This window comes from Epinephelus fuscoguttatus, linkage group LG10 (genome assembly GCF_011397635.1).
Source record: "Epinephelus fuscoguttatus linkage group LG10, E.fuscoguttatus.final_Chr_v1".
Lineage (NCBI taxonomy): Eukaryota > Metazoa > Chordata > Actinopteri > Perciformes > Serranidae > Epinephelus > Epinephelus fuscoguttatus.
In genome coordinates, this window is record NC_064761.1 from 42,495,170 (window position 1) to 42,509,608 (window position 14,439).

The window sequence follows — 14,439 nt, forward strand, 5'->3', positions numbered from 1 at the left end:
AAATGAGCAGCACATAAAAGATAATATTTTCTTTCAATGTACACATGATACATTTAGGTTAATTATTTACATTAAACCCAGGATTAGAGTCAGTGTTGGAAAGTAGCACCAGCCACCAGTAAAATGCTGGTAAAATATGCAAGTGGCTGTGGGATTTACTTCAACACAAACAAATATAAATAAAAATGTAATAAATTCAATTCAACAGAACTTTATTTATCTTGAAGGAAATCTTTGTGACACACAATGCTTCAAATTACACTAACACTAAGCACAGTAACCACAATTTCAACAATTCAGTAGGTTCCCCAGGTCAGGGTCACTCACTCGGCCCAGTTTTAAAACAACTGAGTATCAAATATTTGGAAAAATATTCAAATATACAAGACACAAGTGTTTTCAAGGAGCAAAAGCAAAACAAAATGTATAATAGAGTAACAACAGGAGCGCAATAAGTACAAGAGTTACTAACAGTGAACTAAAATGGTGGAAAAACCAGACTGATTAAAGTGAGAAATGATAAGTATTAGGCCTAAGCTATTAAAACACAGCAAGTAAGCTGCACATTAAATCACAATCACTGTGTGATTTGATTGATGACAAGCAAATACAGTTCTGTACATATAATCCATTATTTATCTCAGGTTATATGTTACTCTAAAAATACTATGATGTTGAGTAATATTTGACAAGTTCACCCATCAAGTGATTATTGTATCTTTCTGGTTTAGAGATATGCCCACATTAAACTTAAAGAGGTTGTCTAATACAGCCTATGTTGCTGATGAGTCCTCTAATATAATTCATGTCTGGTATCTGTAGTGTAACTTAACAGATCTATAAAGTCGCATTAATAGGATACAGTTTGGCAACCGAGGCGTTGAACAACTCAATCAGCAAAATATTTTATCAATCATATCAAATCTTTAACATCCCTCGAATAACGTTCATATCCCGGGTATACCTAAACCTGGCAACCCAAATGTTAACGAGTCACGCGTGGACCATTCTTCTTCCGGGGTCTACCGGTGCTTCACGAGCGGCGGTCAGTTTAAGACTGATGCAGTTCAGATCAAACTCAGTCCACATAGAGGTTTCATTACTGAGTCTTTATTGATTATTATGATAACTGACAATGCCAATGATGAACTTATTGATGATGTGCTGAACAGGACACAAGCTGCTCACTGTCACTGCTGATTTTTGATGTCTTGATTCTTGATTGTAGCTACCACCGACTGACACCTTGTCATCTCTGCAAAGGAAGAAGAGTCAGCTACTTACACAGATTCAAAGAGATCCGTAATCACATGATCGCAGGATGATGCAGTGAGACACAAAGCACTGTACAAAACATTATTTCATGTACAGTATGTACCTACATGTTTAACAATGTCAACCTGCAGCAGCACTTTATTGGAGTCATTTTGTTACTGACATTGACTGAAAGAAAGGTTTGGTCCTTGCTACAAAAGTTTCTTCTAACAAATAAGGTAAAGGATGTTTTATTAAATTGATCCGTAGCTTTTATCCAGTGGAACATTTCTTTAAAAAGTTAATGAGTCACATGTAAATTTCTCTCTTTGGTCTTGTAATTTTACACGTGCAGTGGAAAGATAGCTGGCAACATTCTCTTGGCTTTTACTATTTATTTATTCATTTTTAAACATTTGTTTGGTTGTCTTTTTGTCTTTATTAGATAGGGCAGTCTAAGCATGTAAGGAGGATGACATGCAGCAGGCTGGAATAAAGCTCGTGACCATTGGTGCAAGGACATTGCCTTCATATATGGGACACCTGCTCTACCCACCATTATATTATAGGAATATTATATTTGGGGTCTTTCATTACTGTGACAATGATATGAATGCATTTTCCTTATTAATCTAATTTCATTTCTTGTCAATGTATTCACAAACACAAAATTCCTCAAATCAAAATAATGAACCATCAAACTATCAAAATAATAAATGTGAGCACCATCTTTAAAACTGTGTGACAAGAGTGAGCCTTTTGTCACGATTCACTGGCGTCTTTATTTCTACTTTAACTTGTGTCAGATTTGTTTTGTTTTTGTTGTCTTTTTATGTCTGGAGCTGTTTTAGTTTTGTTTTCTCAGTACTTCATTTCCATGTGTCTGATTCTGCTCACTTCCTGTCTCTGCTCACATGCTCAAAGTTTGAAATACAGATTATGTAGAGAAAAATATGGTTTCATTTAGTTTTTTTTTCCAAGGCAAACATCAGCTGAGTTCAGAAGCTGCCATTAGGTGGCATCATTGACCAGTGTGCATTATCTTAGTTCACTGTCCAGCCCAGAGACGGAGTGATGTAGTAGAAACTGCCAGAGGTCCAAAGTAATGTCCACACAGACCAGCTGGAACATTAAAATGCTGCTGCTTCCTTATACGTTACTGTACTAAGAATTTAACACTTATTGGGGTTTAATTTTGACATTTATATCTATTTAGATTTTTTTTTTTTCAATTTATTTCTGCTATGTTTATTATACTCAGCTAGTGCCGACCAGCAAATCAGCATGTCTTATAAAGTCATAATCACATCAGATGTGAATTTAAAAAATATTTGCACATCACTATACAGGCAGGTACGCTTTTATCTTATCCAACAGTATAGTGGGATCCTGCAGGAAATCTGGAAGGTTGCTCCTGTTAACGTATGCAGCCAAGCCCACAGCAGAAGCTGACAGGATCAGAGGCCACATAAATGATCTCTTGGGTTCGGGATCACAGCAGGGTCTGGTCTGCATGGGCTGAGCCACTCTCTCCCACTGTGTGAGGATGGCCTGGCGGGCTCCAGCCCATTTTCCTGGCCCTTTGAGACGATACTGATACGGAGTACCGGGACCGAGCATCACAGTCAGTCCCAGCCTGGGATCAGTCAGCAGCAGCTTCAAGAAGTTGGGGCGAACTCCCACCAGCTCTGCTATCTCATCCATGTATCTGAGATAATCCACTTGGAGGGTGTGTCTCTGAGTGGGGAAATACCTGAAAGAGAGCCTTGGCCTGAACAGGTCGTGCATAACAAGATTTGATGCATTTTAGATCCCAAATAGATAATTGTGAATTAGAAAATCCACAGTTCTACCTTTTAGCCATTGTCTCCTGTTTGTACTGGACATCTTTTAGCATGGACGCCACAGAGGGAAGCTTGATGCTGTCTGTTCATAATAAGAACCATGGGAAGGGAATTTACTTCTTGTTCTCATTATATTTCTGTAAAGGAAGTAGTTTGGAGCACAAGTTCTAAATGCTTATTTACAGAGCTTGTATTACCTTTAAAGACACGTGTGGCCCATCTGGCCTGCATCTCAGAGAGGGGAATAGTTGCTCCCAGTGGCTGCACGAGACCAATGATAGCCAGAGTGGGGCGGTCCAAGTCAAGAGGAAACACATACTTGTACAGGGATACTTTGTTCTCAGACACTGAGACCACATGTGAGGCCAGGAATGGAAAGGAAAACTTGTAACCTGTGGCAAACACCTGCAAGACAGGGGACTCATGTTAGTCACACACTATAGGCCAACTACACTGCAGTACTGTGTGTGAGGGTGAATACAGATGTTTAATAACTAAACCTACCACCAGGTCGACGTCTTCCACGACACTTCCATCTTCAAACTCCACACTGGACCCCTGAAACCTGCGGACGTTGTGTTTCACCTGAACTGTTCCAGACAGGATGCGGTTGGGAAGCTCATCATTAATTGTGGGATGCTGGTTGAAAATCCTGAGAGTTAAATTCAGACTGATAGGTAACACTGCAAACATGTCACTGATAAAACAACTCCTAGTAGACAATCCATGTCCATCAATGAAGCTCTGCTGTTGCTATCATACCTGTGCTTTGGCTTCAAGTTATACAGACTGTGATCAAATCTCTTGTTGACTTTTCTCTCTGCCATGCTGCAGATAACTCTGAAGGGAAGGATACGGCGCATGAATTGAGTCATCCTGTCATTGAGCATATCACGGGGAAGACCATTGTCAGAAACTCGATTTGCGATCCAGGCTCCCCTCCGAGTGCTTAGATACAGCTGTGAATACAGAATACAAAATAAACCATCATGCCAGCATTGTGTCAGGGCTGACACATCAAAGTCTCCGTCAACGGCCCAACCTGCTTGGTGACCCTGCTCAGCTCCACTGCTATGTCTCCTCCAGAGCTTCCTATGCCAACCACTACAGCCGTTTTATTCCTCCACTCCTCAGGAGTCTTGTAGTCTCTGCTGTGGAAGTACTTCCCCTTGAACGTGTCGATACCTGAGAGGACAGATTTGTGACGGTTACACAGAATGCATCACACTTTTAACATTAAACTTGTTTCACAACTTACTACCAATAATGGACTAGAATGACATTGTTTACCAGAATGCCTCTAAAACTGATCTTCACCCGCTAATTGTTACCTGCAGATTCATACTAGGCTGGCTCCCTCTTGATATGAGACGTTAATTTTACTGGCATTACTTTATTTTTAAATGCATCAACTTTAACTATCCCTGCTGTCTAAATCCATTTTTTGCTTGTTCTATGTCAAATTATTCAAGTTAAGTTCAATTCAAGTCAAGTTATGTTAGATTATATTCGCTCTCTGTCATCATTTCACTCATTTAAAATGTTCTGTTTTCTCATCTTAAAAAGGTTTGACATTTTTGTCAGTAATCCCATCACTGTTCCCCTCTCTGTGTAGAGACGTTTTCCCAGTTGTGTCTAGTCTAAGGTTGTACGCCTGCCTATTGTTTTTTCATTGTTGTGTCACATAACACTATGACATTTGTTTGGGACTCTGTTGGAAACTGGATGATGCAAGGATTTCCATGCTGAAGTCCAACAATGTATTTTATGATGATTTATTCAACAAACAACTGAAGAACTAAAGCAAAATTAGATGGATTTTTATGTCTTTTAAATATGTGATTGCAGTGATGGTCAACAGAAAATATCTCCCACTCTCATTCACCCTCTTTGTCTAAAAGCTGCGACGCCAGTAAATAAACAGGTAAAATAATGTGAAACCAAACCTACACCTGTGCCAATCACTACTGGAGGTGAAAGTGACCAAAAGATAGTGTGTGGCCTAAACAAATAATACACAACAAGGATTAAATGCACATTCTGGCTCCTACACTAATATATTTCTATATATCATTAAGTTAAATTAGGAGTTGATTTGGCAGACTTTCTTTTGTCCAAAGCCACTTACAATAAATTAATAAATGCCACATTGCTTCTGTTGCAACGAGGGTTTTTGACATATTGGTATTGAGTGATTTAAACAAAAAAAAAAAAAAAATCTAATCCTGTGCTCTGGTTGCATCAAGATGTTGTGACACATTATAAAAAAAGAAATGAATCGATTGTTTCAGATATTCATCAATAGCATCAGGCAAAACGTTTCGGAAACTGTGAAAATAATCATATTTGCCAAACTCTCCTCAAGTGATAATGTGATCTTTTATTTTTCTTTATAAATGGCAGATGCTTGAGACCTCTAACACTCATTCATAGTGAAACTATCTGTGAGTTTAGAGCAGACAATCATTGATTAGGTCAAAGTGCTAACAACCCGCTGATATTTACAACCTGTAAAAAAGAGTTGCAAACAGACTAGTGATGGGATTTCTCGTTCACTTTGAAGAGCTGGTTCAAAGATGAGGTTCTTTTGTTCTGTTTTTGTTTTTTTTTGCTATGTGTGTGTGGGTGTGTGTGTTCTGCATTGCTGATTTATCACATCACATGATCTGGATATTGTAATACGGACCCAGGATAGACTCCGTAGATATAAAGTTTAGTGTAGCCATAGCAACACCTTTTATAAACAACAAGCCTGTCAATACAAGCAACTGCTAACAGATAGTGGGTTACCGTCCTACCGTTCATTTCTAACTGAGGGGGGTCATCAACACGACGTGAATAAAGTGTCATGGTCATGCACACACAAACATTCACAAAACAGTCCAGAACATGTCCCGTTCGTACCAGAATAACCAGCAACCTCCCCCTATCCCAAAACACGGCCAAAAGGGCTCTCAATAACAAGTTTACAGTCTAAATTCAGACTTGTTCCAGCATGTCCGAACTGCATGCTGGGTAACATGCAAACTAGCTGGCTGGCGTCATGTCCAGAATAAATTAAAGCAACAAACAAAGAAATTAGGAACTGGCTCGTTCACTCTAAAGAGCCGGTTCAAAGACTCGGCTTGTTCGCAAATGCCACATCACTAAAGCAGACACTTTAAGGGGCCACAAGCCGAAAAGGGTGGAACACACTGGTTTGTACGACTAAGCAACATTATGGATCACGGAGACACTTCAAAAACAAATTTCACACAGGACTTTGATGTTAGTCTTCATGTGGTGGCTACACCACATAATTTTTATAATTACCCTATGCAACCACCACTGGTATAATAAGGTGTGGTCTACCCATAAGGTGCTCCTAATGTGCCAAAGGTTGATTCATGAATCACATTATTAATCTTTTTTTCTCATGCTCCGCAGCACAAAATGTCCCTGAGTGCACCAGTTTTTTATAGGCTGTAAACGATACCTGGGAAGTCATGCAGTGGCAGGTTGGGCTGGCAGTGATGTCCAATACAGATCATCACTGCATCAAAAATGTGTCTCTCCTTTTTGCCGTTCTTGTTCTCGGTTTCAACGTCCCACTGGCCTGAATGAGAAAAATCTGGTCTCTGCTTCACCTGCAAGACTTTGGTCTGAACATCAGCAAGGCAGACACAGATAAAAAGGTGCATTAAGTGCTTATACATTCAACTTACATCATCTTAAATAATGCAACATTTTACATTCAAGATAAATTTGAGTCATATAATTCTCTGCAAGTCAGTGAAGCATCCTTACATTGAAGCGTATGTGCTTGGTGAGCTGGAAGTGGTCAGCATACATTCGCAAGTAGTCCATGATGAGGGAGTTATGCATGTAGTTTGGGAAGTGCCCAGGGACGGGAAAGTCACTGAAACACAACATCTCCTTGGAGGTGTTGATGATGACAGAGTGGTAAATGCTCGCTCTGTCTGGCTCTGGATTCTCCTGCAGTAACAGCCACGAAGAGAAAATATATTTATCCTCACTTTCTATATATATACTGTATGATTAAAGGAATCTGTGCGCAGTGTGACCCACCTTAAACCTCCACAGACCACCAATGTCATCACTGCTCTCAAAGCAGACAGGCTCCAGGCCCTCATCCAGGCAGCACTTGATACTGGCTAGACCTGAAGCACCTGCTCCGACCACCGCCACACGACGAGTCATACTTCAGCTCTGAGGAGGATGGACCAGATTAGTCTGAAAAACTTTTTGTCTGTAATAAGAAGACAAATACATGGAACTACAAGCAACATAAAAAACAGTTGGTCAGCACCAAGACTGTTTCCTGTTATAGACTGCAGATTTGTTGCCTTCTTTTAGAGTTGGCTTCTTACATGTCTACGAATATCTTAGTCCTATGGTTGAGAAAATGTAGTGTCAAAGGAAAGGGCCTATCTGACGACAAGGTGGAAAGGTGCAGCTGCAATGCCAGGCAGATGCTTTGTTGAACACTGGCTTATAGTTGCATACTGTAGCAAGCTGTGTTGCTGGCACTGTGTGACTCCCAGTATTCAGACACCAACATTATTAGCTCCTCTATCTTGTCCTTATTGTGCTTCCCTGATGCCCATTAACTGATTGGTCAGGCAGGCCTATGGGGCAGACAGCAACCACCAGAAGTTTTAGACAGTGAACTCAGCGCTCAGCAAAATCTGCAGGCATGCATATGGGGGACAACCACTTCATACCCCTACTGCCGTTTTGGAAACCTCTTCCTCTCTGCCGCCTTCCCCTCATTAAAATGACTGCCGAGCTATCACGCGGTAGCATGAACGCCCCTTACTATATGTTTTGCTGCTGCCCTCCATCCACACGGTTGAGCGTCTGTGTTAGCATTCCTGCCTTCTTCTCCAGACTGGGGGCGCTACGACCACCATGCACTAAAGGTAATACACTGACTATGGATGAGCAACCCAAAAAAACCCACCTCAAAAAATATTAACTCTCCCTTTAATGTTGCATTAAATATCATAAGACATCAACAAAGTGAAGCACAATGCAGCTATAAAGCTAAATCTGGTGCAACTCTTCTCCACTACATAGTTTTTTTTACATATAAATGCAATAAATTAAACTTATATATATCAAATGAGCGGAGGGACATTAAGTAGAAATTATATTTCTGAATGTAAAACGTAGTTAAGATCAAAGTCCTGTCATATTGCACAGATAATAGATGAAGATCGTTTGGCTATTGTAAGGAACAACTTAAAAGATCGCAGGCTACCTGAAATCAAATTGATATGCATCATTAATTTAAATCATAAGAAGAAAGCACAGTAAAACCCAGCTGAGTCACACAATACATCAGATCCATTTCAGAATATACAGTAAACTGTGTGCCATTTTGAGCTTGCAAAAAACAGTTTCACCCAAACACTAATGAGAAACAAAGCTGATAGTTTGCATTTAAAACCACATCCAGTTTCCCAGTCTCTCCATGCAATCCTGCAAATCACTCACCTGTTGTGATGCAAAATCAGCAAGCTCACTGTTGCACAGGTTAAATGCAGCCGAAAGAATAATGAGCAGCAACTGCTCAGTTTAACCCGTAATCTGACATTTAGCTCACAGTCAGCACATGCATGAAGAAACTTTAGTACACAACAGCAGGTCTTGGTCTGTGTTATGAACGGAGGAGTGACCAAGTCAAAGTACACACAATTACACCTTCCTGCTTGTGTGCACTGTGCCGGGTTTCCTGTGTTAAACCTCACCGATGAAATAATTCATGGTCCAAACCTTCATGGGAGTTTGGACAGTTATCATGTGATGCAGTTTGAATAGTATGAGAGGAGACAATGACGCTCTTGTTCTGTAACTGATAACCCAGAATGTCTTTCCAAAGCCCATTTGGGGGGGCGCTGACTTTATGTAATCATCATTAAAATGCTTGGCCTGACAGCTGCACTGGTGAACTGGATAATACTGGTTCATATCATAAACAGTAAACCGCCTCATAAATCATTAAAATGACAGAAGTGCCACTTTTTTCACCCTGCAAGGTCTCACAAGATGCGCACAACGGCCATTCTCAGTGCATGCAAAAAACATAAAAAAAAAATCACAAAAAAAATTGAATTAACAGAAATTATTGATTTTTGTTTTCTGTTATTTTATCAGTCACTTAGTAGAAAATACTTAGTCGTTTAATTTTCTGATGCAACCACATTAAAAATTAAAAACAAAAACAATTTTTTTGAAAAATTATTTGTGTTTTCCAGATTGATTAATCTAATATCTAATATAGGTTGATTAATATATCTAATAATCTAATATACAATGCTCAGCATACTGTAGCCTCTAACTCAGGATATTCCTGGTCTAATAATGCCTTCATGATTATTCTGCACACCACACTGGTGAAGCAAGGTGGATATTGGTGGTCATAAAAGAGAGCCATGCACAGACAGCTTTTGAACTTCACTTTACTGATTTTTTTATTATACAAATCTCAGAACACTGATCTCCTCTGAGCTGTGTCTTTATCAAAAACTTTGATAGTTAAACAATTGTAAGTGCTTTTAGCCGGCAAGTGTATTGTGCAATGCTTTGTGTTATATGTCAGCCTGAGTGTAACTGTTTGTTTAACTTTACCTGTGGCAAAATTAAGATTATTATTAATCCCTGGGATTATTTTGTATTCACTTAAAAATTCAAAGTATTTAAAACAAAATTCATCAAAGAAAGCATTCATCACATAGAAAATATGGGCCACATTTACACCTGTGTTACTGTATCAATCTGTGTTTTTTTTGTTGTTGTTTTTTTTTTTTAACAAAGCTTCAACTGCTTTAGAAAAGAAAATAGTTGTAATAAAATACATTAATTTGCCAACAACCTCTATTGGTGGGGCTCCTTTTTATTTATACAACCCTGGACTGTGCATTTAGATACTCAAGTCTTCTTCCAGGAATGTAATGAAGTGTTCACATTAGTTTTTCAGTAAAAAGAAAGAAAAAAAAAATATGTAAAAAAACATAGTGTATTCTTCGGTCTGTAGAAAGCATCTGGGTGATGCAAGTTACCTTATATAATATAAAAACACACCAAAAAAGAAATTAAAATGCAGCATCATTGCCTATAAGTCGAGTTTATCCTCATGTTCTGGTCGTGCAAATGAAGCAATATTGTTACATACTGCAATTAAAGTTTACAGTGAGAATTAGACAGACAGTGGAATATGCTGAATATATGTTTGGCACAGTATAGCATCAGTCGGTCTTTCAAGCGACCATGAAGTGGCATCATTGACTTGCATATTTTAGTAAATGCATTTCGGTGCTGGTGTAGTTTAGTGGAGAAACTGCAAACATGTATGAAGAATGTGTTAAAAGACGAACACATGACGATGAGAGGAACGAGTATGAATTTCACATTAATGTGCAGGCAGGTACGCTTTTATCTTATCCAACAGTATAGTGGGATCCTGCAGGAAATCTGGAAGGTTGCTCCTGTTAACGTATGCAGCCAAGCCCACAGCAGAAGCTGACAGGATCAGAGGCCACATAAATGATCTCTTGGGTTCGGGATCACAGCAGGGTCTGGTCTGCATGGGCTGAGCCACTCTCTCCCACTGTGTGAGGATGGCCTGGCGGGCTTCAGCCCATTTTCCTGGCCCTTTGAGACGATACTGGTACGGAGTACTGGGACCGAACAAAACAGTCAGTCCCAGCCTGGGATCAGTCAGCAGCAGCTTCAAGAAGTTGGGGCGAACTCCCACCAGCTCTGCTATCTCATCCATGTATCTGACATAGTCAACCTGGATGGTGTGTCTCTGACTGGTGACATACCTGAAACGAGACCCGAGCTGAACATGTTGTGCATAACAAGATTTGATGCATTTCAGATCCTAAATATGTAAGTAATCACAAAGCAGAGTAAAACCACTGCTGTACCTTCTGGCCATTGTCTCCTTCTTACACTCCACATCTTTTAGCATGGACGCCACTGAGGGAAGCTTGATGCAGCCTGTTTAAAAATTAAAGACTTCAGTAAAAAGACTGTGTGATGATAAAAGGTTGCATGTTTTACAGAGCCTGTATTACCTTTAAAGACACGTGTGGCCCATCTGGCCTGCATCTCAGAGATGGGCATAATGGCTCCCAGTGGCTGCACGAGACCAATGATAGCCAGAGTGGGGCGATCCATCTCAGGAGGAAACACATACTTGTACAGAGATGCTTTGTTCTGAGACACTGAGACCACATGTGAGGCCAGGAATGGAAAGGAAAACGTGTAACCTGTGGCAAACACCTGCAAGACAGGGGACTCATGTTAGTCACACACTATAGGCCAACTACACTGCTGTTTATGAACGTGTACAGAGGCAGAAGAATAAACAGGCTATAGTGTAAATGCACAAGTGTGTTGGCTATACAGTAATAACCTACCACCAGGTCGACATCTTCCACGACACTTCCATCATCAAACTCCACACTGGAGCCCTGAAACCTGCGGATGTTGGGTTTCACCTGAACTGTTCCAGACAGGATGCGGTTGGGAAGCTCATCATTAACTGTGGGATGCTGGCTGAACAACCTGAAATATATGTTCACATTGATTAGTAATGTTACTAAAAACTGATAAATACTGCAATCATTAAAATAAGACCAAGAGACTAACAACAGAAAAATGCTTCAAAATGGCTAAAATGCGACCGATCGCTGTGGCTCCCCCTGTGGACCAATGTTGGTGTTGTTTCTAATGTTTGGTATGACTAAGTCATGGTATGGTATGCTGTACATAATCACGGTAACTGTCAGTGTGTCATTCTATCAGTCAGTCATTCTGTCTGTCCCACGTTTTTCTACTCACTGACGTGGTCAATCTATGTGAAACTGCACATAGGCATTGAGGACTGGCATAGGTAGAAGGTGACAAAGCTACCAATGGCTATGGACTAGTGTGTAATAACTTGTATCATGTGAGAATAGGTTGTGGTCGTGGACCAGACAAGATACAATTAAGAAGGACTTGACCCGTTGTTTTATACTATAAATGACAGCTATGAGGGGGCAGCATAGTTGTTCACATCCATTGTCTCGGCAGGAGTGGATTATCAGATAATGTGCTCCTGGGCACAGATATGCAGCCCCCATCCCCAAAACAGGAGCAAGACACCCAGATTTATCGTTGTTTCGCCTCATTTTGTGTTGTTGTTTTGCATCTCTTGGTGGTTTTGTATCTTGTTGTAGTCGTTATGTCTATTTGAGGTAAACTGGTATCTACTTTGGTCATTTTGCATCTCTTTGAAGTTGTTTTGCATCTCTTTGTAGTTATTTTGTGTCTCTTCGCAGTTCCTTTGCATCTCTTTGGGGTCATTTTCCTGGTCAGTACCAGTATTTGAGTGGCATTTTGCAGATGATTGCCCAGGCACACACACACACTTCAGGATTGTGGGCCTGTGGCTGGTAGGCCCGTTCAGTAATCCTTGAATATCTACAACACATTTTCTGGCTAACAGTGGTATCCTCATCTGGACTAATGTGTTGTGTGAACAAAATCAGAGAGTCTGCCGTGTGCAGGGTCCAGCTGTGCTATAGCTATGATAGATAGAATTATTAAAAAAAAAACAAAAAAAAAACAGAGATGCAAATACAGTACCTGTGCTTTGGCTTGAGATTGTACAGAGCGTGATCAAATCTTTGATTGAGCACTCTCTCTGCTAAACCACAGAAAACACCAAAGGGAAGGATTTTCTGCACAAAATCTGCCACCCTGTTAAAATGCAGATCCAAAGGCAGCCCGTTGTCCCCAACTCGATTCAGAATCCAGGCTCCCCTTCGCGTGCTCAGGTAAAGCTATGAAGAGAAGACATGACAGTCAGTCATCACGCTGGTACATGAGAAATACAGTTTGCAAAGTTTTACTGTAATGTAGAAATAGCATATTATAAGGTGGACTCAAACTTATAGGTTGTATCTGTAAAATGCATTTAATTGGGACATTATTTCACTCCAGTCTGTGGCTCTGTTACCTGTGACATAACCCAAAATGTCTTTTATATCTTGCAGAACATCAGCAGCAGAATTTTACTGCATTTACTGTCATTGTATGTGTGTGCAGCACATTATATTCACTGTTACTGTGGTGCATCACCTCACAGGAATAGTATGAGAGAAGAATGGATATTCCTATTCAAATCAATGTAGAAGGATGATCAGAGTGGCGGCTATTTTTATTTGTACTTGTGACCGCTGTAGCGGGCTAACTTCCGTATAAATTTCTCAGTAAGCACACCGTCTTGCTGTGTGTTTCAATACCCACACTATTTAGTATGCCAGAAAAAGATTAAGTATGTCCCAATACATTATATGTCAAATGCTGTAACCAAAAAATACCAGGATGTTCTACTGCATCTGGTCATATTTTGCAGGATCCAAGCCAGCATGTTTTTCTGGTTATTCTGACCCACAATCCTCTGCGCAGTGCAAGATACATCACATTGAAGCCACAATGACAGATGACAGCGCATTCAAGTGACTGATGACCAGTGGAACAGTCATAACATGAATATTAACTGTTTAAGTGAACAGAGTAATCATAAAGATAACCGACAACAGCAAATGACAAGAAAATTAAGAGGAAATATAAATGTATTTTTACTGTGGGGAATAAGTTAGAATCTACAATGTCTGCAGTTATTATTTTAAAGTTTCAACTGCACACAAAATAACAACAGCAGAGCTCTCTGGGCTGATCTCTGTCTCTGGCGAGCTCAGTGAATGGAGTTTTGTTCTCTCTCCAAAGTAACGGATGAATGAACAAAAGGGTCAGAGTTCAGGGCGCAGTAAGGAAGTAGTATGTCCTGATTGTGCGCATACTGCATGCAACAGTATGTACTTTGTAAAGGCAGCTTTACATACCTACTGTAAGTAAAAAGAAAAAGATTTGAAACGCACCCTAGAACTGACTGGGGTAAGGTTCTGGTGTGACGACTCAACAAACAATGAGACAGAACTTGTTATTTCCCTGTTTCTTTTGTTGCCATTAGTGGCATGTTAGTTAAAGGGGCAAAAAGCGAAAACGTTTCACCGCTAGGTTCGCTGTTGTGCACTGCCTGTAGACCAAAACAAAGTGTGTCATGAGCCACTCCTCCCTCTTACCACCCTCCGCTCGCCTTGTCTGTGCAGCCGAGTACCGCAGCATCTCCACGGACTATTACATCCGGACGGTCCCAGTGTTTCTTCCGCAGGCTCCACTTCACTCAGCTGCCCGATATACCCGCTGCTTCTTCCCACATTAACCTGAATAACAAACCAGGGCTCGATGCTCCGGTTGGATCCAAACGGAGGCTAACTGG

General features: G+C 40.3%; 1 protein-coding gene across 11 annotated transcripts in view; it reads right to left on the reverse strand.

The window, feature by feature from the left end:
* Positions 1-698: 698 nt before the first annotated feature.
* The window catches only part of LOC125895930 (flavin-containing monooxygenase 5-like), a 35,935-nt gene continuing 22,194 nt past the window's right edge, over positions 699-14,439 (reverse strand). For 2 of the 11 annotated variants that reach the window (XM_049588177.1, XM_049588176.1), the window contains exons 6-10: positions 12,741-12,937; positions 11,528-11,675; positions 11,183-11,390; positions 11,033-11,105; positions 9,547-10,927 (exon numbers count right to left, since the gene is read on the reverse strand). In XM_049588177.1, the coding sequence (XP_049444134.1) occupies positions 10,513-10,927; positions 11,033-11,105; positions 11,183-11,390; positions 11,528-11,675; positions 12,741-12,937 (1,041 nt within the window). In that variant the 3' untranslated portion in view covers positions 9,547-10,512. Of the gene's footprint in view, positions 3,008-3,107; positions 3,181-3,295; positions 3,504-3,602; positions 3,751-3,860; positions 4,058-4,140; positions 4,284-6,573; positions 6,740-6,884; positions 7,074-7,166; positions 7,308-8,597; positions 10,928-11,032; positions 11,106-11,182; positions 11,391-11,527; positions 11,676-12,740; positions 12,938-14,439 lie in introns of those variants that run through there. The other 9 variants (XM_049588186.1, XM_049588183.1, XM_049588181.1 and 6 more) reach the window with 9 other exon arrangements.